This window comes from Oncorhynchus mykiss, chromosome 19 (assembly GCF_057628025.1).
Source record: "Oncorhynchus mykiss isolate SJ-2025 chromosome 19, ASM5762802v1, whole genome shotgun sequence".
Classification (NCBI taxonomy): domain Eukaryota; kingdom Metazoa; phylum Chordata; class Actinopteri; order Salmoniformes; family Salmonidae; genus Oncorhynchus; species Oncorhynchus mykiss.
The window spans coordinates 66452831-66478318 of record NC_143040.1 but is presented as its reverse complement, the minus strand read 5'-3'; the positions used below and the strand labels follow the sequence as shown (position 1 = coordinate 66478318).

Here is a 25488-nt window from a genome sequence, read left to right as displayed (position 1 = left end):
CCACTCCTCGGTAAAAGGTGCATGACAGCCCGCTTGGAGTTTGCCAAAACGCACCTTAAGATTCTCAGACTACAAGATTTTCTGGTCTGATGAAACCAAGATTGAACTCTTTGGCCTGAATGTCAAGCGTCACGTCTGGAAGAAACCTGGAACCATCCCTACGGTGAAGCATGGTGGTGGCAGCATCATGCTGTGGGGATGTTTTTCAGTGGCAGGGACTGGGAGACTAGTCAGGATCGAAGGAAAGATGAACGGAGCAAAGTACAGAGAGATCCTTGATGAAAACCTGCTCCAGAGCACATAGGACCTGGATCGAAGGTTTACCTTCCAACAGGACAATGACCCTAATTACACAGCCAAGACAATGCAGGAGTGGCTTCGGGACATCAATCAATCAAATGTATTTATAAAGCCCTTTTTACATCAGCCAATGTCATAAAGTGCTATACAGAAACCCAGCCTAAAACCCCAAACAGCAAGCAATGCAGGTGTAGAAGCACTGTGGCTAGGAAAAACTCCCTACAAAGGCAGGAACCTAGGAGGAAACCTAGAGAGGAAACAGGCTCTGAGGGGTGGCCAGTCCTCTTCTGACATGTCTCCAAATGTCCTTGAGTGGCCCAGCCAGAGCCTGGACTTGAACCCGATCTAACATCTCTGGAGAGACCTAAAAATAACTGTGCAGCGATGCTCTCCATTCAACCTGACAGAGCTTGAGAGGATCTACAGAGAAGAATGTGAGAAACTCCCCAAGACTCGAGGCTGTAATCGCTGCCAAAGGTGCTTCAACAAAGTACTGAGTAAAGGGTCTGAATATTTATGTAAATGTGATATTTAAGTTTTTTGTTTTTAATAAATTTGCAACATTTTCTAAAATCCTGTTTTTGCTTTGTCATTAAGGGCTATTGTGTGTAGATTGACACAATTTTAGAATAATGCTGCAACATAACAAAATGTGGAAAAAGGTCTGAAGAGGTCTGAAAACTTTCCAAATGCACTGTATGTGACCCATCAAATTAGCCAGGTGTGTCTGGGGGTGATTACAGCCATCTACTGTATCTCATGAACATGTGTACATGTCTAAACAACAGTGACCCAACCACTTATCTAGACGTATCTGGGGTTGGTTATAGCATTTCCTTCACATGACCCATCAATTTAGACACGCGTGTCAGGTACTGTATACGTCATCTCATAATTATGAAATATTTTCATCTGGACACTTTCTGGTTTTCGATATTGCTGTTATGCAACCATTTCACTGTAGCGTTTACACCTTCTGTATGCAAAACACCTTTTTTGTATCTTGTGACAAATAAACATCGATTTTATTTGATATAGTGCGTTTATTTTTACCAGAGACGGTAATGTGAACAACATGACCTGCATAATAGCGCGATTAAGAAATTATGGAGAGAGATGATTCATTTGAGAATTGATTAACTTTTCAATGCTAGTTAAGGATACTATAGTTATTACATTTCACATTCTATTTTTTTTTACTACAAAAAGGTAAGAAGTGTTGTTATTTTAATTCTGGTGCTGCTCTGCACACACAATCTCGTTAGCTAGCTAGCTAGTTAGCTCTGGTCCAACGTTAAGCCAACTCTCAGAAGTTGAGACATTCAAAATTCCTTCATAGAAGCCAATCCTCTGTAGGTTTAATTATGCCCAGCACTTTAAGCCAAGTATCCTCCTCCACTATTTCTCTCTCTCTCCCCATCAGCAAAATGTCAGTCGCATCTCATGCCATACACTTGTCTGTCCAATGCATGTAAATAACTATTATAGCTTGCCTGCTCCATAGCAAGATGCTCTATCGGTAGTGTTTGGTGAAATTATTTAATGCCGAGATAAATATATATATATATATATATATATATATATATATATATATATATATATATATATATATATATATATATATATATATATATATATATATATATATATATTTATATATTTCAGAGGTTTAAAAAGGGAAAGAAAGGAATGATATTAGCCATTACTTTTGGGGGATTCCAAACAGTTTGGAACTTTATGTTGCTGGTCGGTTTTCCGACCCCTGGTGTGCAGACATGTGCACAATGTTTATGTTTTCTGAGAACATGACAGCATTACCTTGTACTTTGACTCATAGTATAGGATCTCTGTTCAGACTGATTAACTGTACTAAGGAAAGACTTAGGATAACGGAATCTTAATAAGTTATTGTTCTGGTACGGCATGTGCTGGGCTCTGTGCTGTACAACAGGCTACAATGACAGTCTGTGGATAGGAAACATGTGGCTAAGGAATTTTAAAGGGTTCAGTGGGTAAGCCATGGCTTTGACCACCATCTGTGTGGCATTTAAAGTAAACACTGGCACTTTCTAATGTCAAGGCTTTAGGCATCTCAGTACCATCTGCCTCCATGACTGTTGTATTCGATGCATGCGCTCTTATGTATCTGGCACACCTGCAATGCTGAAAGGGAGGTCAGACTCTGACACTGCGTGTAAACTGCTCCTCACTTCTGTTCTGTGCTCTTCCACATGTTCAATTCAACAACCCCCCCTCCTATAAACCCCCTGCATTTAAGAATGTAACTTGCATAGGCCTACTAAAATTGACCAGTGATGCGACAGCAAGATGCAGTCTATAGCGCATACAGTAAAAACAAGTCTGCCCCCCATCTCCCCCTCTCGTCCACACTTCAGCAAACCCACAAACGTCAATCAATGGCACCGAGGGCATCCATGCGCATTCAGGGCGTGCATTTTGATGAGTTGCGGTTTCATTGATAAAAAAAACAAACAAGGGTGAACGTAAGCAAGACAGGCACTTTGGGACATGCAGAAAAAACGGGTCTTTGCTACTTCGGAGTATGAACAGACAAAAAAGGAAGAAATATTCAAAGTTTTTTCACAAACAGACAAAAATTCTGAAATATTCAACGTGCGGTTTAATGATACTGTAACGTCATAGGCCTACCTGCAGCTTGTCGGACGTAAACACCTCTGTGTCTACCTCGCAGGCGATGATGGTCACCATCTCCAGTTTCATATTTATAGATGGCATTCCCTTTCGTAGCTGAGAGAAAAGATAAATAAAATAAATTATTTCGTTCGGTCCTTGTCTGCTTCAGAGAAAGCGCAGTCACAGCCTCGCAGGTGATTGTAACTCCAATGGGTTCGCTTCGGATGAGGTGGTATCCTCACAGTTTGGGTGCGCTATTTGAAGTGAGTGATGCTGCAGCAGAAAACTCGCTCTCCTCGCTCCAACACAGAGCGGCGGTCAGAAACATTCGCGAGTGCACCAACCAGCGCGCGTTCGGGCACAACATTGACGTCATTATCAGCCTCGTTTGTTCATTTGCGATGCTGTTGGTCGGAGCACTGCAGCTTGTAGAGCTACACTTCGGTTCTGTTATTTATATTTTCTTCTCATTTAGCCCATGAACATAACTGCGACAATAGCACTGAAATGATGTATTCTAGGCCTACTTCGAACCCAGTAACACTAATCAGAACGGCCTATAATGAAGTCCACAAAAAAATATCCTGGAATAGAATTTCACTATTGTCTTGGTTTCATAAATGCAGCTTTTTTGTCTTTCTTCAGAAACGGAATGCACCATCTAATGTTTTACTCTATGCTAGTAAGTTTGAGTCTGTTCCATTTAAATAGTTTTCCATGTAGGACTATTCTGTTATTGAAATATCAGAGTTACTTCAATAAGTAAAAAACAATCCAGACAAATCCAGTATAGCCTGCTAATTTACTGTATAACGTAGTGGACATTGCAGAAGCAGCCTGTAGTGTAGTATCTACAGTAAACACAGTTGTCATATCTCCCTTACTAGTTCAGCCTTATCCGATTGGTCCAAACTTCCAACAGGCTTCAGCATTGCATAACCTCACACTCATCAACTCTGGCACAAGCTCTCAGTTTCATCATTCACTAGCTAAGACAATAAGCCACGATGAGTAGGCAATGGGCTGGACGAAGCAGCGGGCTATTTCTGTCTGTCTGTGTGTCATGTCATTCATCACAGGGTACATTGTCCCGAGAGACAGACAGTCAGATAGACAACCACATGAGCCAGATATGATGCTCTGTAACTATAGGGTGGCTCAATCTGGTTCTGACAGGCCTGAGGCAATGGGGGGTCTCTGTTAGGGTGTGAACAGACTAAGGCATTTTCTGTGCACTCCTCTAGAGTTTTCTTCCTCCTCATTTCAAATTCTCTCAGTTAGTCAGCATTTTCAAAACCCATCTTAAAATTTAATTGGAATAAAAACCCATCATCTACCCCCCTTTAATCATGTGATCTTTCAGAGGTGTATATGCTCCTTGCAAATCTGTGAATGTGAATATTCTGGGTGTCCTGGATATTCAAGCTTCCTTCCCCCTCACCAGATCCCTGATTGATGGCAGGTAGCCTAGTGGTTAGAGTGTTGGACTGGTAACGAAAGGTTAGAAGATTGAATCCCCAAACCGACAAGGTAAAAATCTGTCGTTCTGCCCCTGAACAAGGCAGTTAACCCACTGTTCCTAGGCTGTCGTTGAAAATAAGAACATGTTCTTAACTGACTTGCCTAGTTAAATAAAGGTTAAAAAAAATACAAATAAAAAATTGATAGGGAATCTAAAATGGGGACATTACTAGATGATTGACTCATAACGTGTTACTTCAGACCACAGAAACACACAGATATTAAAGAACTGTTGCTAAATTGACTGTACCATCACAAAAATCCACTTTATGTAAAACATAATAGACATTTGCAATCCCAAAGTCATGGTTGTGTGTGGGAACATGAAACCAGGGTAGTAGACTATCGATTTGATCTGGTTTGAGCCTGCACATACAGAGGGGACACCCACTAACCCACAATGACACGCAACAACACCGTCAAACCTTTAGGATACACACGTGAGACTCACACACCAGAAAACAAACCTCTCCACATCTGACATGAGACATAACAGTCATGTGTCATTTTGGTTGTCGAGCTGCAAGGGGCAAGGGCTCTAGGGGGGAGGGAATGGGAGTCAGTATGAGCCCTGGGCATCGTGCATGTGTACACAGCAAGCATGCAGGCAGTAGCAGCATCAAAACACACACACACACACACACAATACACTCACACACATATGCACACACAAACATAGTCACACACACACATACACCCCCCCTCCACACACACACTATTCCTGAGCCTTCCCAGCGATGGAGGCTGCCAGTGCCCCACCACCTCAATCGGCCCTGCCCAGCCACCCCCTGGCGCCACTGCAGCTGCCGTAATCTAGGCCAAGCTATTTATAAAGCAAATCGGCCATGTACAGGCGAAGGGAGCCAGGGAAAACCGAGAGAGAGGAGAGAGTGTGGGGAGCGAGGGAAAGGAAATGAGAGAACAATTATGAAGAGAGGAGTGAGAGAAAAAACACAGAGCGATAGAGAAGAGAGTGACAGAGAGAAAGAGGAGAGAGTGACAGAGAGAGAAAGAACACAGAGGGAGAGAGTATAGAGCGACAGAGAGAGAAGAGAGTGACAGAGAGAGTAGAGAGAGAGAAGAGTGACAGAATGAAAGAACACAGAGCGAAGGAGAAGAGAGTGATGGAGAGAGAGAAGAGAGAGAGAGAAGGGAGAAAGAGACAGAAGGGGGAGAAAGTAAAAATGAGAAAGAGAGAGCGACAACAAGATAAGCCAGGTGGAGGACAGCAGGTATAGAGATTGATAACGCAGTGCAGGAGGAGACCTGGACGAGAGCACAGCCCATTAAGACTCTGACCAGGAAGAGACCTAGACGAGAGCACAGCCCAGAAAGACTCTGACCCGGAAGAGACCTAGACGAGAGCACAGCCCATAAAGACTCTGACCAGGAAGAGACCTGGACGAGAGCACAGCCCAGAAAGACTCTGACTAGGAAGAGACCTAGACGAGAGCACAGCCCAGAAAGACTCTGACCAGGAAGAGACCTAGACGAGAGCACAGCCCAGAAAGACTCTGACCAGGAAGAGACCTAGACGAGAGCACAGCCCAGAAAGACTCTGACCAGGAAGAGACCTGGACGAGAGCACAGCCCAGAAAGACTCTGACCAGGAAGAGACCTAGACGAGAGCACAGCCCAGAAAGACTCTGACCAGGAAGAGACCTGGACGAGAGCACAGCCCAGAAAGACTCTGACCAGGAAGAGACCTAGACGAGAGCACAGCCCAGAAAGACTCTGACCAGGAAGAGACCTGGACGAGAGCACAGCCCATAAAGACTCTGACCAGGAAGAGACCTGGACGAGAGCACAGCCCAGAAAGACTCTGACCAGGAAGAGACCTGGACGAGAGCACAGCCCAGAAAGACTCTGACTAGGAAGAGACCTGGACGAGAGCACAGCCCATAAAGACTCTGACCAGGAAGAGACCTGGACGAGAGCACAGCCCAGAAAGACTCTGACTAGGAAGAGACCTGGACGAGAGCACAGCCCAGAAAGACTCTGACTAGGAAGAGACCTGGACGAGAGCACAGCCCAGAAAGACTCTGACCAGGAAGAGACCTAGACGAGAGCACAGCCCAGAAAGACTCTGACCAGGAAGAGACCTGGACGAGAGCACAGCCCATAAAGACTCTGACCAGGAAGAGACCTGGACGAGAGCACAGCCCATAAAGACTCTGACTAGGAAGAGACCTGGACGAGAGCACAGCCCAGAAAGACTCTGACTAGGAAGAGACCTGGACGAGAGCACAGCCCATAAAGACTCTGACCAGGAAGAGACCTGGACGAGAGCACAGCCCATAAAGACTCTGACCAGGAAGAGACCTGGACGAGAGCACAGCCCAGCAAGACTCTGACCAGGAAGAGACCTGGACGAGAGCACAGCCCATAAAGACTCTGACCAGGAAGAGACCTGGACGAGAGCACAGCCCATAAAGACTCTGACCAGGAAGAGACCTGGACGAGAGCACAGCCCATAAAGACTCTGACCAGGAAGAGACCTGGACGAGAGCACAGCCCATAAAGACTCTGACCAGGAAGAGACCTGGACGAGAGCACAGCCCAGAAAGACTCTGACCAGGAAGAGACCTGGACGAGAGCACAGCCCATAAAGACTCTGACCAGGAAGAGACCTGGACGAGAGCACAGCCCAGAAAGACTCTGACTAGGAAGAGACCTGGACGAGAGCACAGCCCAGAAAGACTCTGACCAGGAAGAGACCTAGACGAGAGCACAGCCCAGAAAGACTCTGACCAGGAAGAGACCTGGACGAGAGCACAGCCCATAAAGACTCTGACCAGGAAGAGACCTGGACGAGAGCACAGCCCATAAAGACTCTGACTAGGAAGAGACCTGGACGAGAGCACAGCCCAGAAAGACTCTGACTAGGAAGAGACCTGGACGAGAGCACAGCCCATAAAGACTCTGACCAGGAAGAGACCTGGACGAGAGCACAGCCCATAAAGACTCTGACCAGGAAGAGACCTGGACGAGAGCACAGCCCAGCAAGACTCTGACCAGGAAGAGACTTGGACGAGAGCACAGCCCATAAAGACTCTGACCAGGAAGAGACCTGGACGAGAGCACAGCCCATAAAGACTCTGACCAGGAAGAGACCTGGACGAGAGCACAGCCCATAAAGACTCTGACCAGGAAGAGACCCGGACGAGAGCACAGCCCATAAAGACTCTGACCAGGAAGAGACCTGGACGAGAGCACAGCCCAGAAAGACTCTGACCAGGAAGAGACCTGGACGAGAGCACAGCCCATAAAGACTCTGACCAGGAAGAGACCTGGACCAGAGCACAGCCCAGAAAGACTCTGACCAGGAAGAGACCTGGACGAGAGCACAGCCCATAAAGACTCTGACCAGGAAGAGACCTGGACGAGAGCACAGCCCATAAAGACTCTGACCAGGAAGAGACCTGGACGAGAGCACAGCCCAGAAAGACTCTGACCAGGAAGAGACCTGGACGAGAGCACAGCCCATAAAGACTCTGACCAGGAAGAGACCTGGACGAGAGCACAGCCCATAAAGACTCTGACCAGGAAGAGACCTAGACGAGAGCACAGCCCATAAAGACTCTGACCAGGAAGAGACCAAGGAATATACTTTAAAATGCACTAGCGCATGTATCGTAGGAAAGATTTTGGTTATGGTACAATAGGACTCTCGTCGATAGGACTCTGTTCTTCTCGTCGATACCAGTTCTTATGTTGAATGAGGAGCATATTTAATCAATTGTCTAATATTGTTTTATTGTAATGTACCGGTGATAGGTGAGAACTGTCTGTTAATTGAATGATTAGAATATTCCGCCCTGAAACATATGATTGTATGGAATTGATTAGAATGTATAAAATCATAATCAATAAATGTGTAGTCCTAGTCAGAATTAGGGTAAAACAATATGTCTTTATGGTATTTTAAACACAGACTGTCTGAGCTTGGTGCCGACCTGACTGGAGATTGGGAGAGAACAGGGAGTACGTGTCAAGAACAAGGTCACAAAGCTCTGGCGGCTGGGTAGCAGGACATGTGCGTGCGTCTGTTTGTGTGTGTGTGCATGTGGCTGTGTGAATGTGTGGGTGAGAAGTCAGTATAAAATGAATTGTTTTGTATTCTTGACGGTAGAACGTTCCGTGAATAAACCTTTTTGACTATTTAGCTGGGCCTCCGTCTGTTTCATTTGACCAGGATCTTACAAATTCTGGTTTGCAGACTGAGTAATATAATTAAATTGGGTGATGTACCTGGAGAACATAATTCTCTTATCAACCGGTCAAAAGTTTGGACCTACTTATTCAAGGGTTTTTCTTAGCTTTTACTATTTTCTACATTGTAGAATAATAGTGAAGACATCAAAACTATGAAATAACACATTTGGAATCATGAAGTAACCCAAAAAAGTGTTAAACAAATCAAAACATATTTTAGATTTGAGATTCTTCAAAGTAGCCACCCTTTGCCTTGATGACAGCTTTGTACACTTCACTTCTAATGTTTTTCCAACAGTCTTGAAGGAGTTCCCACATATGCTGAGCACTTGTTGGGTGCTTTTCCTTCACTCTGCTGTCCAACTCATCTCAAACCATCTCAATTCAGTTGAGGTCGGGGGATTGTGGAGGCCAGGTCATCTGATGCATCACTTCATCACTTTCCTTACTGGTCAAATAACTCTTGCACAGCCTGAGATGTGTCGGGTCATTGTCCTGTTGAAAAACAAATGATAGTCCCGCTAAGCGCAAACCAGATAGGATGGAGTATCGCTGCAGAATGTAGTGGTAGCCGTGCTGGTTAAGTGTGCCTTGAATTCTAAAGAAATCACAGACCTTGTCATCAGCAATGCACCCCCACACCATCACACCTTCTCCTCCATGTGTAACAGGTCTGGGTGTAGCTTGTGCAGAGGAGTCAGGCACAGGACAGCAGAGATGAGTAATAAAAGTAACTTAACTCAAAATGACCAAATACATGTAGTAATACTAAGCCCACACAATAGGACCGAAATACATAAAACAAACACGCACAAAAACCATGGGGAAAACAGAGGGTTAAATAATGAACATGTAATTGAAAAACAAAACTCATGTAAAACAAAAACAAAACAAATGGAAAATAAAAAGTGGATCGGCGATGGCTAGAAGGCCGGTAGTGTCGACCGCCGAACATCGCATGAACAAGTAGAGGGACTGACTTCGGCGGAAGTCGTGGCACCATGCTTCACGGTGGGAACCACACATGCGGAGATCATCCGTTCACCTACTCTGCGTCTCACAAAGACATGGCGGTTGGAACCACAAATCTCAAAGTTGGACTCCTCAGACCAAAGGACAGATTTCCACCAGTCTAATGTCCATTGTCATTGGCCCAAACAAGTCTCTTCTTCTTATTGGTGTCCTTTAATAGTGGTTTCTTTGCAGCAATTCGACCATGAAGGCGTGATTCACAGTCAGAACAGTTAATGTTGATGTCTGTTACTTGAACTCTGTGAAGCATTTATTTGGGCTGCAATTTCTGAGGCTGGTAACTCTACTTAACTTATCCTCTGCAGCAGAGGTAACTCTGGGTCTTCGTTTCCTGTGGCGGTCCTCATGAGAGACAGTTTCATCATAGCACTTAATGGGTTTTCCGACTGCACTTGAAGAAACTTTCTAAGTTCTTGAAATGTTCCGTATTGACTGACCTTCATGTCTTAAAGTAATGATGGACTGTCGTTTCTCTTTGCTTATTTGAGCTGTTCTTGCCATATTATAGACTTGGTCTTTTACCAAATAGGGCTATCTTCTTTATACCACACCTACCTTGTCACAACACAACTGATTGGCTCAAACGCATGTGTAGAGAAAGACAGCACAGCATTGAAGTCAGCACAGCTTTGAAGTCAGCACAGCGTTGAAGACAGCACAGCGTTGAAGACAGCACAGCGTTGAAGACAGCACAGCGTTGAAGACAGCACAGCGTTGAAGACCACACAGAATTGAAGACAGCACAGTGTTCCGAGACTAAGTGTGCCATTTTCACCAGGCAAAGAAACAGAGAGAGAAGGAGCGTTATTGTTGTTTACGGAAATCACAGACTGAATGAAGGGATGGAACTTTGCTCAAGGATAGAAAGTGTTCCCATTTCTTCATTTCTCTCTCTCTCTCGCTGTTTTGAACAATGCCATTAAGAGATACAGTATCTAGATAACAAGCCATGGGAATAAAAATAGTACCTTTAAAGAAAACGTGCGAGAGAGTTAGAAATGACTAGGACGAAATGGAGGACGGATGAAAAAGAGATGGAGAGCCTCCCGAGTGGCGCGTTGCTTGAGGTGTCACTACAGATCCGGGTTCGATCCTAGGCTGTGTCACAGCCGGCTGTGACCGGGAGACCCATGATGCGGCGCACAATTGGCCCAGCGTCGTCCGGATTAGGGGAGGGTTTGGCCGGCCGGGATTTCCTTGTACCACCGCGCTCTAGCGACTCCTTGTGACGGGCCGGTCTCCATGCTGGACAGTATTTCCTCCGACACATTGGTGCGGCTGACTTCCGGGTTAAGCGAGCAGTGTATCAAGAAGCAGTGCGGTTTGGCGGGGTTCTGTTTCGGGTGACGCACGGCTCTCCCCCGAGTCCATAGGGGAGTTGCAGCGATGGGACAAGACTGTATCTACCAATTGGGTAAAAGTACATAAAATATATATATTTTTTAAGAGATGGAGAGCAAGTAAGGACAAGAGGGGGATACAGACCGTGATATGTGTAGAAAAAGAGATGGAAAGAGAGAGAGTAATACATTGATTTGTTATTCTCCAGCAAGACTCCCACCTGACAAATTGCAAGCACCCTCAAAAGCATAAGCCTGTTGTCGATATATCCTTTCTCCAAAGGGCACAAGAGAAGTGTACTTTAAATGTCACACGCTCCTTCTTCAATAACAACAACCTGCACAACACTTTGGAGGTCAAACCATGGCAGACTTCCCAACACAACACTTCTAACCACTGCCAGACAAATTTACGATGTAAGTAAAACTACAAGCTATTGACACTGAAAATACACCCTGTGTTGATTATTTTCATTACTCATGCTCAGCCGAGATACACACCATTCAGCAGCTAGCCTAGCGGTTAAGAGCGTTGGGCCAGTAACCGAAAGGTTGCTGGTTCGAATCCCAGAGCCGGAAAGGTGGACAATACTGCTGTTCTGCCCTTGAGCAAGTCAGTTAACCCCCAACCACAACTGCTCCCTGGGTTCCGATGATGTCAATTAAGGCCACACCACTCTGATTCAGAGGGGGTTGGGTTAAATGCGGAAGACACATTTCGGTTGAATGCATTCAGTTGTGCAACTGACTAGGCATCCTCCTTTGCCCTACATACTGAAGTACATTCACCTGCTGCAGATCGTGAATGCCAAAAAATAGCACAGTACAACAAACATAGAATGTTGCCTGTTTTAATTGAATGTTGTACAGTAATGTAACTAACTACAACATATTATAACACTAGATAATAGGAACGATGTCATCTGGCCTCCCTGATTTATTACTAGATTATGATATTGTACGGTCATTATTATCGATCAAGGCAATCCATGATATTTCATTTGTCACATCAATAATCATTAAGTTGCTTAAATTGAAAAGGTCTGATGGGGGAAAAGCACTTGGGTTGCTATATACTTCATTTTGATAGCAGTGTAGTCAGCCATCACCTAGTGTCTCCTGACAGACCTGCAGAAGATTTGCGTCTGGATGTCGAGATTAGATATTAGCCATTACATAACCATGGGCTTGACTGAGGCAGGCTCACCTCACCAAAGAGATTAGCCATTACATAACCATGGACTTGACCCAGAGGCAGGCCCACCTCACCAAAGAGATTAGCCATTACATAACCATGGGCTTGACCCAGAGGCAGGCCCACCTCACCAAAGAGATTAGCCATTACATAACCATGGGCTTGACTGAGGCAGGCTCACCTCACCAAAGAGATTAGCCATTACATAACCATGGACTTGACCCAGAGGCAGGCCCACCTCACCAAAGAGATTAGCCATTACATAACCATGGACTTGACCCAGAGGCAGGCCCACCTCACCAAAGAGATTAGCCATTACATAACCATGGGCTTGACCCAGAGGCAGGCTCACCTCACCAAAGAGATTAGCCATTACATAACCATGGACTTGACCCAGAGCCAGGCCCACCTCACCAAAGAGATTAGCCATTACATAACCATGGACTTGACCCAGAGGCAGGCCCACCTCACCAAAGAGATTAGCCATTACATAACCATGGACTTGACCCAGAGGCAGGCTCACCTCACCAAAGAGATTAGCCATTACATAACCATGGGCTTGACCCAGAGGCAGGCCCACCTCACCAAAGAGATTAGCCATTACATAACCATGGGCTTGACCCAGAGGCAGGCCCACCTCACCAAATAGATTAGCCATTACATAACCATGGGCTTGACTGAGGCAGGCTCACCTCACCAAAGGCTTACAGAAGACCGCAGGAGGGATGGAAGATGGATGCAATCTGCGCTGCATCATGGGTAACATTAGGGCTGGGCGGTATACTGTATTTTACGATATACCTGTATTGATGTACGGACCGGTTTAGGATTTTACTTTACCTCCTATAATGGTATTTGAATGTTTGGTTTGTTAAATGTGATATGCCATGACTAACGTCCATTTTTATAGTTTACTTTGCTACTTGAGTCATCTCTGTCTCACTCTCTCTCCATGCCGCTTTCCAAAGATTTAGCCCCACCCCCTGACACTCAAGGAGCACATTTGTTGTTCCTTGACCACGAGACACTTGCAATCAGTCTGCATGATCAATGAAGCACATGCAACATGTTAATGACAACGATACAGTTTTCACTTTGCTTCTTAATATACAGTGCATTCAGAAAGTATTCAGACCCCTTGACTTTTTCCACATTTCGTTACGTTACAGCTTTATTCTAAAATGAATTTTAAAAAATTGACACACATTACCCCATAATAACAAAGCAAAAACAGGTTTTTAGACGTTTTTGCTAATTTATTCAATATAAAAAACCTTAAAAATCACATTTAAATAAGTATACAGACCCTTTACTCAGTACTTTGTTAAAGCACCTTCGGCAGCGATTACAGCCGCAAGTCATCTTGGCTATGAAGCTACAAGCTTGGCACACCTATATTTGGGTAGTTCCTCACATTTGCTGCACAGCTATTTTCAGGTTTCTATCCAGAGATGTTCGATCGGGTTCAAGTCCAGGGTCTGGCTGGGCCACTCAAGGACATTCAGAGACTTTTTCCGAAGCCATTCCTGCGTTGTCATGGCTGTGTGCTTAGAGTCGTTGTCCTGTTGCAAGGTGAACCTTCGCCCCAGTCTGAGGTCCTGAGCACTCTGGAGCAGGTTTTCATCAATGATCTCTCTGTACTTAGCTCCCTTCATCTTTCACTCAATCGTGACTAGTTTTTGGAGCTGAAAAACATTCCCACAACATGATGCTGCCACCACCATGCTTCACCGTAGGGATTGTGCCAGGTTTCCTCCAGATGTGACACTTGGCATTCAGGCCAAAGAATCTTGTTCCTCATGGTCTAAGAGTTCTTTAGGTGCCATTTGCCAAATTTGGCAAACTCCAAACAATCGGGTTCTCGGCCACCTCCTTGACCAAGGTCCTTCTCCCCTGATTGCTCAGTTTGTGCAGCAAGCTCTAGGAAGAGTGTTGGTGGTTGCAAACTTCTTCCATTTAAGAATGATGGAGGCCACTATCTTCCCGGGGACCTTCAATGATGCAGAACATTTTCGGTACCCTTCCTCAGATCTGTTCCTCAACACAATCCTGTCTCGGACCTCTACAGACAATTCCAATTCCAATTCTTTTGACCTCATGGCTTGGTTTTTGCTCTGACATAACTGTCAACTGTGGGAACTTATACAGACAGGTGTGTGCCTTTCCACAAAATGTCCAATCAATTGAATTTACCACAGGATGACTCCAATCAAATGGAAACAGGATGCACCTGAGCTCAATTTCGAGTCTCATAGTAAAAGTCTGAATACTTATGTAAATATGGTATTTCTGTTTAAAGAAATATTTAATACATTTTAGAATAAGGCTATAATGTAACACAATGTGGAAAAGGTAAAGGAGTCTCAATACTTACCTAATGCACTGTAAATACACTAGTGTTCTATAATTACACTATTAGACTGTTGTTTGTTACATCTGCAAACAGCTGGTTTGTATTTTTATAGCAACTTGGGCATAAATCTTGTTAGCTGCTAATGCTAATTGCTAGCTCACTAATAAAAAGTACTGAGTCAGCACAAACATAATTAGCTAAAGAGCCTGATAATACCAGTGATGGTGTAGACCTACACTACCAGTCAAATGTTTTAGAACATCTAATCATTCAAGGGTTTTTCTGTATTTTTTAAAACTATTTTCTACATTTTAGAATAATAGTGAAGACATCAAAACTATGAAATGTTTTATTATTTTTATTTCAACTTTATTTAACCAGGTGGGCCAGTTGAGAACAAGTTCTCATTTACAACTGCGACCTGACCAAGATAAAGCATAGCAGTTAGCTGCTATGCTTTAATATATAACACATATGGAATCATGTAGTAACCAAAAAGTGTTAAACAAATCAAAATATATTTGGGATTCTTCAAACAGCCACCCTTTGCCTTGATAACATCTTTGGCATTCTCTCAACCAGCTTCACCTGGAATGCTTTTCCAACAGTCTTGAATGAGTTCCCACATATGCTGAGCACTTGTTGGCTGCTTTTCTTTCATTCTATGGTCCAAGTCATCCCAAACCATCTCAATTTGGTTGAGGTTGGGGGATTGCGGAGGCCAGGTCATCTGATGAAGCTCTCCATCCATCATTCTCCTTCTTGGTAAAATAGCCCTTACACAGCCTGGAGGTGTGTTGGATCATTGTCCTGTTGAAAAACAAATGATAGTCCCACTAAACCACATGGGATGGAGAATTCTAAATAAATCACAGACAGTGTCACCAGCAAAGCACCCCCACACCATATCACCTCATCCTGTTTGCTTTACAGTGGGAAATACACATGTGGAGATCATCCGTTCACCCACACCGAGTCTCACAAAGACACAGAGGTTGGAACCCAAAATCTCCAATTTGGACTCCAGACCTAATGTCCGCTGCTCGTGTTCCTTGGCTCAAGAAAGTCTCTTCTTATTATTGATGTCCTTTAGTAGTGTTTTCTTTGCAGCAATTCAACCATGAAGGCCTGATTCACACAGTCTCCTCTGAACAGTTGATGTTGAGCTGTGTCTGTTACTTGAACTCCGTGAAGAATTTATTTGGGCTGCAATTTCTGAGGCTGGTAACTCTAATTAACTTATCCTCTGCAGCAGAGGTAACTCTGGGTCTTCCATTCCTGTGGCGGTGAGTTGACTCTTCACATGGGATTTCACTGAACAACACAAGAAAGGGAATATCAAAAGATCCCCAATGATCCATCGCATCTCCCAAAAACGTTTTCAACATACATCTGGAAAATAATAGTCTAGAAACTAAAGCTTTGGTTGTCTTCCTCTCAGGCTTCCCATGTCTTCTCCTTGGACTTCCTCAATGTCCACCTCTAGAACATCACACTCTGAGGCCTCATTTTCACTGTCATTGTCTCCCTCAATCCATGCAATGGCTACTGCTATAGGTTTCAGGAGTTTCAGGCTGCTTACCACTCTCTCCCAAAATACATCATCCAGGAGGATCCTCTTGATGGGGCTGTCCATATCGCAGACTGTGATATGGCCATTTCTTGGAGAGACTCCTTCCCCTCCAGGAGACTGTCAAACATGATGACAACACCTCCCCAACGGGTGTTGCTGGGCAGCTTCAATGTGGTGCTCTTATTCTTCTCACTTTGTTTGGTGAGGTAGATTGCTGCTATAACTTGGACCCTTCACATACCTAACCATTTCCTTGGTTCTCTTGTAGAGTGTATCCATTGTTTTCAGTGCCATGATGTCCTTGAGGAACAGATTCAATGAAAGAGCAGCAAAGCCAGTGGGTGTGATGTGAGGGTAGGACTCCTCAACTTTAGACCAAGCAACCTTCATGTTCGCAGAATTGTCTGTCACCAGTGAAAATACCTTCTGTGGTCCAAGGTCATTGATGACTGCCTTCAGCTCATCTGCAATGTAGAGACAGGTGTGTCTGTTATCCCTTGTGTCTGTGCTCTTGTAGAATACTGGTTGAGGGGTGGAGATGATGTAGTTAATTATTCCTTGCCCAGGAACATTCGACCACCCATCAGAGATGATTGCAATACAGTCTGCTTTCTCTATGACTTGCTTGACCTTCACTTGAACTCTGTTGAACTCTGCATCCAGCAAATGAGTAGATAAAGCATGTCTGGTTGGAGGGGTGTATGCTGGGCGAAGAACATTCATAAATCTCTTCCAATACATATTGTCTGTGAGCATCAGAGGTGGACCAGTTGCATACACAGCTCGAGCAAGAGCATTTCTCTGACTACGTTCCTCCATTGAGTAAAAAAAAACTCTGATTTAATACAATTCCATGCATAGATAAATAATTAAGCAGTTAGATTAAAAATATCCTTTGTAAGATAAATGTTTTAAAATGAAACATGTTTGGAAACATGTGAATTAACACTCCTTAGTTAGCAGGCTCAAGCTAGCTAAAACCTACATGGTAGCAAAAACGAACTAGCAGACATTGTTAACAAGTAAAAATTATTTATACACATTTTGCTGTAGGCTACTATTTACTAGTTAACATAAAATCATGTATGTCATTTAAAATATATTCACCCCAGCCAGTATTGTAATCAAAACTTATCAGAAAGCATGTAGTCCTTGGCTCAGACAGTGTAGTAGTGTGGGCTCAATAGCATCTCATCAGTGTGCAAGATCTTGAGACTCAGCTGTACATGTGATGGAAGAGTGCACTGCACATGTGATGGAAGAATGCACTGTGCATGCAGAGGGTTGCAATTCCATTGAATTGGGGATAGTTTAACCAAAATATGACATAAGACCTAGAATTAGCTTATGTGTATCCCAAAAAAAAGCTTCAATTTTATAAGCTAACTTTTTAAAATTAATTTAAGCAAAATTCCCCAAATTCCCAGGCTTAACTTCCCATGCAAAATTTCAGGAAAAATTCCAGAAATTTACCGGAAGGTTTCCGACCCTTTGCAACCCTAGTCACAACACACCTGATTGGCTCAAACGCATTAAGAAATTTCACAAATGAACTTTTAACAAGACTCACCTGTTAATTTAAATGCATTCCAGGTGACTACCTCATCAAGCTGGTTGAGAGAATGGCAAGAGTTTGCAAAAGCTGTCATCAAGGCAAAGGGTGGCTCTTTGAAGAATCTCAAATATAACATATATTTTCATTTGTTAAACACTTTTTTGGTTAATACATGATTCCATATGTGTTATTTCATAGTTTTGATGTCTTCACTATTATTCTACAATGTAGAAAATAGTCAAAATAAAGAAAAACCCTTGAATTAGTAGGTGTTCTAAAACTTTGACCGGTAGTGTACATTGACATTTTGTTTGTGCAAAAGTATCTAATAAATCAAAGAGGAATACGCAAACCAAGAATATGTTAGCTACACGAAGAAGCTAAGAGAACACATTCACTTTAGCTAAAGATAATAAGGTCCCCTAGGAAACACTTATCAACACGTTGGTTCCTACCCTGTCACAATAACTCCTCTCTGGCATTTTAATTTGTTGTCATGTCAAACAACACTGTATTCAAAGTGCCCACTATTATGTTCTAACTATAGAATTAGAATAATCGTTTTATTTCCATGATTTCAATAGTTCACCTAAGTGTTTTGCTCTAAATCGCAAGTCAAATAGCAATTGCAATATTGATTAAAAATAAGGTTTGCCCATATCGTGCCGCCCTGCGTGGCAGTGTGGAAATTATCTCAAATTAGTGCAGGAAATGCAGAAATTCTTGAAAATTATTTAAAAAAAAATGTGGGTTGAAGTTGAATTGAACAGTATAAAACAATCAGAATGGAGAAAGACCCATTGAAATCACTTATAATGTATGTGTTGCCACCCTAGGGCCATGAACTACTCATAAAACACATTTATTACCTTTATTATTCAAAAACATAAAATACTCTCAAATACCACCTAATTTAAAAAAACATATTGTGATATGATATTTGTCCATATCGCCCAGCCCTAGATGACCTTCAGCCAACTGCGCACCCTCCCGCACGTTCCCCCTCTGGGACAGAGTCCCAAAAATAGACGGACAACTTAACACATGCAGCACAGTAGCTCTCTCTCTCCACAATCCCCTCTATCCTTCTGTCTGGTGTCACCTCACTGTTCTCGATACAAACAAACACACTGGCCACGACACTAGTCTCTGCTCTATATGGCTCTGCTGTTCACATAGCTGCGGGAAGTAGTTTGGGGGTGGGGGTGCTGCGTAGATGTTGTAAACATTTATATATTTTTAACTGTATCTTCAATGGGGGTGCTGAAAAAATATTCTTGCCCGTGCTACAGACGCTATACCGGTCCATTAATGCAGCCCTATTAAAGGCACTACTTTTGTGAATGAAAAAAATAATAACAATAATCAAATAAATAAAATAAATATATATACTGTACAGTGGGGCAAAAAAAGTATTTAGTCAGCCACCGATTGTGCAAGTTCTCCCACTTAAAAGGATGAGAGAGGCCTGTAATTTTCATCATAGGTACACTTCAACAATGACAGACAAAATGAGAAAAAAAAATCCAGAAAATCACATTGTAGGATTTTTAATACCCAAGCTATGGGTATTGATCATATTCCATCCTCTATTAGAAAAGGGGACCGTCTGAAAAAGCTAAACCAAAGGGAAAGTCTTTGGATTTACAAACTACAGGCCACTAAATACCCTGGTTTAAATGAAGATATGGATTTACAAACTACAGGCCACTAAATACCCTGGTTTAAATGAAGATATGGATTTCTCACCCTTCCTGTAGGGTCGTGGTGGGTCCATTTGCTGTCATCTAGTGGACATTTTGCTCAATTGCCCTTAGTTATGTTTAGACTGTTGTTGTTCATGTTTTGCTGTGCTCCAGGGTTCTATGGAATATATTGCTTTCTTATTCTTGACACTTCTCCCAGTCATATTTAAGGTTAGAACTACCTTTCTAAGTGTTCTGATACTTCTAGCTTGGAGTTGTATTTTTATGATAACATAGCTGCAGTATTTCACCTTTTAATGTGTATGGTATTGCTTACTAGGTGTGTCCAATCAATTGTGTAACCACTCCCTCTTCCAATTAGGGCTGATTGGAAAAGCTGTTCAAAAGAGGACATTGTATTATTTCTTTGTACTCCCTGACGAAGGCCATGCAGCCGAAACACTTCAGATTTTTTCAACTTTGTTTCTATTGAACATGCCATGAGGAGCTGACCCCAACCCCAAAGGCATTTTAATTAATTATATGAAGAGTGCCTTGGTCCTCCTTTCTTTTTGATGACCAATTCACCCCTTTTACTAAAGAGCCCCTTCTGTCTACCAAAATGTACTATTGTGTACCTTAGTAGCGTGTCCCTTCCTCCTCTTTCTACAAATTAAAATGAATAGTTGATCCTTTTTGGTTTATTGAGAAGACATTGAAAATAAAATCACCTTTTTAAAATATTGTATTGGAATTTCAGTTTACTCCCTGAATTGACTGACTTTACTTCGAATAGACCCCAACCCTGACGTAATGAGGAGCTGACCCCAACCCTGACGTAGTGAGTAGCTGACCCCAACCCTGACCTAGTGAGCTGACCCCAACCCTGACGTAGTGAGCTGACCCCAACCCTGACGTAATGAGTAGCTGACCCCAACCCTGACGTAATGAGGAACTGACCCCAACCCTGATGTAGTGAGGAGCTGACCCCAACCCTGATGTAATGAGTAGCTGACCCCAACCCTGACGTAGTGAGTAGCTGACCCCAACCCTGACGTAGTGAGTAGCTGACCCCAACCCTGATGTAGTGAGTAGCTGACCCCAACCCTGATGTAGTGAACTGACCCCAACCCTGACGTAGTGAGTAGCTGACCCAACCCTGATGTAGGGAACTGACCCCAACCCTGACGTAGTGAGTAGCTGACCTCAACCCTGATGTAATGAGGAGCTGACCCCAACCCTGACGTAGTGAGCTGACCCCAACCCTGATGTAATGAGTAGCTGACCCCAACCCTGATGTAATGAGGAGCTGACCCCAACCCTGACGTAGTGAGCTGACCCCAACCCTGATGTAATGAGTAGCTGACCCCAACCCTGATGTAATGAGGAGCTGACCCCAACCCTGACGTAGTGAGCTGACCCCAACCCTGACGTAGTGAGTAGCTGACCCCAACCCTGATGTAATGAGGAGGTGACCCCAACCCTGACGTAATGAGGAGCTGACCCCAACCCTGATGTAATGAGTAGCTGACCCCAACACTGATGTAGTGAGTAGCTGACCCCAATCCTGACGTAATGAGCAGCTGACCCCAACCCTGGCGTAGTGAGCTGACCCCAACCCTGATGTAGTGAGTAGCTGACCCCAACCCTGACGTAGTGAGCTGACCCCAACCCTGATGTAGTGAGCTGACCCCAACCCTGACGTAGTGAGTAGCTGACCCCAACCCTGACGTAGTGAGTAGCTGACCCCAACCCTGATGTAGTGAGCTGACCCCAACCCTGATGTAGTGAGTAGCTGACCCCAACCCTGATGTAGTGAGTAGCTGACCCCAACCCTGACATAGTGAGTAGCTGACCCCAACCCTGACATAATGAGTAGCTGACCCCAACCCTGATGTAATGAGTAGCGCTCCCCAACCCTGATGTAATGAGGAGCTGACCCCAACCCTGACGTAGTGAGCTGACCCCAACCCTGACGTAATGAGGAGCTGACCCCAACCCTGATGTAGTGAGCTGACCCCAACCCTGATATAATGAGGAACTGACCCCAACCCTGATGTAGTGAGTAGCTGACCCCAACCCTGATATAATGAGGAACTGACCCCAACCCTGACGTAGTGAGTAGTTCACTCCAACCCTGATGTAGTGAGTAGTTCACTCCAACCCTGATGTAGTGAGTAGTTCACTCCAACCCTGATATAATGAGGAACTGACCCCAACCCTGATATAATGAGGAACTGACCCCAACCCTGACGTAGTGAGTAGTTCACTCCAACCCTGACGTAGTGAGTAGTTCACTCCAACCCTGATGTAGTGAGTAGTTCACTCCAACCCTGATATAATGAGGAACTGACCCCAACACTGATGTAGTGAGTAGCTGACCCCAACCCTGACGTAGTGAGCTGACCCCAACCCTGATGTAGTGAGTAGCTGACCCCAACCCTGATGTAGTGAGTAGTTCACCCCAACCCTGATGTAGTGAGTAGCTGACCCCAACCCTGATGTAGTGAGTAGTTCACTCCAACCCTGACGTAGTGAGTAGTTCACCCCAACCCTGATGTAGTGAGTAGCTGACCCCAACCCTGATGTAGTGAGTAGTTCACTCCAACCCTGACGTAGTGAGTAGTTCACTCCAACCCTGACGTAGTGAGTAGCTGACCCCAACCCTGATGTAGTGAGTAGTTCACTCCAACCCTGACGTAGTGAGTAGTTCACTCCAACCCTGACGTAGTGAGTAGCTGACCCCAACCCTGATGTAGTGAGCTGACCCCAACCCTGATGTAGTGAGTAGTTCACTCCAACCCTGATGTAGTGAGTAGCTGACCCCAACCCTGATGTAGTGAGCTGACCCCAACCCTGACGTAGTGAGATGACCCCAACCCTGATGTAGTGAGTAGTTCACTCCAACCCTGATGTAGTGAGTAGCTGATCCCAACACTGATGTAATGAGCTGAGGTTTACATTCCACAGTGCACAATGGCAATACAATGCCATCATGGTAATGATGTTCTCTGATTATAGTTAAAGGGATACTTCAAGATTTTGGCAATGAGCATGCTAGCAGATACCCATAGACTTTCAGTCATTGCACTAACGCTAGTTAGCATTGGCTTGTGAAACTACCTCTAACTTCCTTTATAATGGACACAGAGAGATAAAAATGGTATCCACAAGTTCATCTGACTCTGGGGAGTTAACCTTGCCAAAATCCCGAAGTGTCCCTTTAAACTTCATATAATTACTTTAGATTAGGATTTTCCTGGTGTTCAAAGTACTTTACATATTGCGGGGTTACTAAGAATGGACTTTTCCCTGCACTACCGATGCTTCACTACTGTTCCATGGTAGTGCTGCATGTCTGCACCACAAAAAGCATTGTGCTATTGTTTTGTGATAGGGGGTCTTCCTGAATCACCATAGACAGTGAAAGTAGCCTACAAGTATTGCTCCTGCCAGCAGCACTGAAAGCATCTCTGAAAGTCTCTGAACCACTCCGCCGCCACCCTTCCTTCTCTCTCGTTACTAACTGAATACTCCCTCACACACCCCTCATATTCTGATACGACATTGGATCGAACCCAGATCTGTAGTGACGCCTCAAGCACTGCAGTGCCTTAGACCGATGCGCCACTCGGGAGGTCCCGGTAGTTACTATTCTGATACCAAATGGTACTTCCAAATAATGTTGAATCCTTTCAGGTAAGTACCAGATAGCATTCATTGTTACCACAAAGTTTCTTAGTTAATACCATGTAAATACAAGGAAGGTACCAGCTTCAACCGGGCTGTAAAATGAAGTATTAGCACAAGGCCGTTACTCCATAATGACGGGATGAAAGACTGGTCCTCAACTGGCAGCTTCATTAAATAGTACCCGCAAAACACCAGGCTCAACGATGCTGGGCCATCTAGGCTGAGTTCCTCTGTCTAGTGTCTGTGTTCTTTGCCTATCTTAATCTTTTCTTTTTATTGGCCAGTCTGAGATTTTGGCTTTTTCTTTGAAACTCTGCCTAGAAGGCCAGCATCCCGGAGTTGCCTCTTCACAGTTGAAGTTGAGACTGGTGTTTTGCTGGTACTATTTAATGAAACTGCCAGTTGAGGACTGTTTCTCAAACTAGACACTCTAATGTACTTGTCCTCTTGCTCAGTTGTGCACCGGGGCCTCCCACTCTTCTTTATATTCTGGTTAGGGCCCGTTTTCGCTGTTCTGTGAGGGAGTAGTACAGAGCGATGTATGAGATCTTCAGTTTCCTGGCAATTTCTCACTGTGAATAGCCTTAATTTCTCAAAACAAGAATAGACTGAAGAGTTTCAGAAGAAAGTTATGTGTTTCTGTCCATTTTGAGAATGTAAATCGAACCCACAAATGCTGATGCTGATGATGTCTATGTAATAGTCCGGTGGCCATTTGATTAATTGTTCAGCAGTCTTATGGCTTGAGGGTAGAAGCTGTTAAGGAGCCTTTTGGTCCTACACTTGGAGCTCCGGTACCGCTTGCCGTGCGGTAGCAAAGAAAACAGTCAATGACTTGGGTGACTGGAATCTCTGACAATGTTATGAGTTTTCCTCCTGGATGGCAGGAAGCTAGGGTGAACAGGGAGTACAGGAGGGGACTAAGTACACACCCCTGAGGGGCCTCAGTGTTGAGGATCAGCGTGGCAGACATGTTGTTGCCTACCCTTACCACCTGGGGGAGGCCCGTCAGGAAGTCCAGGATCCAGTTGCCGAGGTAGGTGTTTAGTCCCAGGGTCCTTAGCTTAGTGATGAGCTTTGTGGGCACTATGGTGTTGAACGCTGAGCTGTAGTCAATGAACAGCATTCTCACATAGGTGTTCCTTTTGTCCAGGTTGGAAAAGGCAGTGTGGAGTGCGATATAGATCGCGTCATCTGTGGAACTGTTGGGGCGGTATGCGAATTGGAGTGGGTCTAGGGTATCCTGGAGGATGCTGTTGATGTGAGCCATGACCAGCCTTTCAAAGCACATCATGGCTACTGATGTGAGTGCTACGGGTCGGTAATCATTTAGGCAGGTTACCTTCACTTCCTAGGGCACAGGGACTATGGTGTCTGCTTGAAACATGTAAGTATTACAGACTCAGTCAGGGAGAGGTTTAAAATGTCAGTGAAGACACATTCCAGTTGGTCCTAGCATGCTTTGAGTACACATCCTAGTAATCCATCTGGCCCCACGGCTTCGTGAATGTTGACCTGTTTAAAGGACTTGCTCACATTGGTTACCGAGAGCAGTATCACACAGTCATCCAGAACAGCTGGTGCTCTTGTGCATGCTTCAGTGTTGCTTTCCTCGAAGTGAGCAAAAAAGGCATTTAGCTGGTCTGTTAGGCTCGTGTTGCTGGGCAGCTCGCGTCTGGGCTTCCCTTTGTAGTCCTTCATAGCTTTCAAGCCCTGCCACAACTGGCGAGCATCAGAGCCTGTGTAGTAGGATTCAATCTTAATTCTGTATTGATGCTTTGCTTGTTTGATGGTTCGTCTGAGGAAATAGCGGGATTTCTTATAAGCGTCCGGATTAGAGACCCGGTTACACTCAATTGATTGCACTCAGTTTTTCACAATTCCTGACATTTAATCCTAGTGCAAATTCCCTGTTTTAGGTTAGTTAGGATTACCAGTTTATTTTAAGAATGTGAAATGTCAGAATAATAGTAGAGAGAATTATTTATTTCAGCTTTTATTTCTTTCATCACATTCCCAGTGGGTCAGAAGTTTACATACACTCAACTAGTATTTGGTAGCATTACCTTCAAATTGTTTAACTTGGGTCAAACGTTTCGGGTAGCCTTCCATAAGCTTCCCACAATAAGTTGGGTGAATTTTGGCCCATTCCTCCTGACAGAGCTGGTGTAACTGAGTCAGGTTTGTAGGCCTCCTTGCTCGCACACACTTTTTCAGTTCTGCCCACAAATGTTCTATGGGATTGAGGTCAGGGCTTTGTGATGGCCACGCCAATACCTTGACTTTGTTGTCCTTAAGCAATTTTGCCACAACTTTGGAAGTATGCTTGGGGTCATTGTCCATTTGGAAGACCCATTTGCAACCAAGCTTT

At 44.2% G+C, this 25488-nt stretch overlaps 1 protein-coding gene across 2 annotated transcripts in view; it reads right to left on the bottom strand.

Annotated features, from left to right (window-relative positions):
* LOC110498171 (calcipressin-3) overlaps nucleotides 1–25488 on the bottom strand; it is an 85130-nt gene that overhangs the window by 50484 nt on the left and 9158 nt on the right. Inside the window, exon 3 of one of the 2 annotated variants that reach the window (XM_021574780.3) lies at nucleotides 2971–3069. The exons of the other annotated variant lie outside the window; for it this stretch is intronic. Within the exon in view, the coding sequence (XP_021430455.3) occupies nucleotides 2971–3069 (99 nt within the window). The remainder of the gene's footprint in view (nucleotides 1–2970; nucleotides 3070–25488) is intronic. 2 annotated transcript variants of the gene reach the window in all.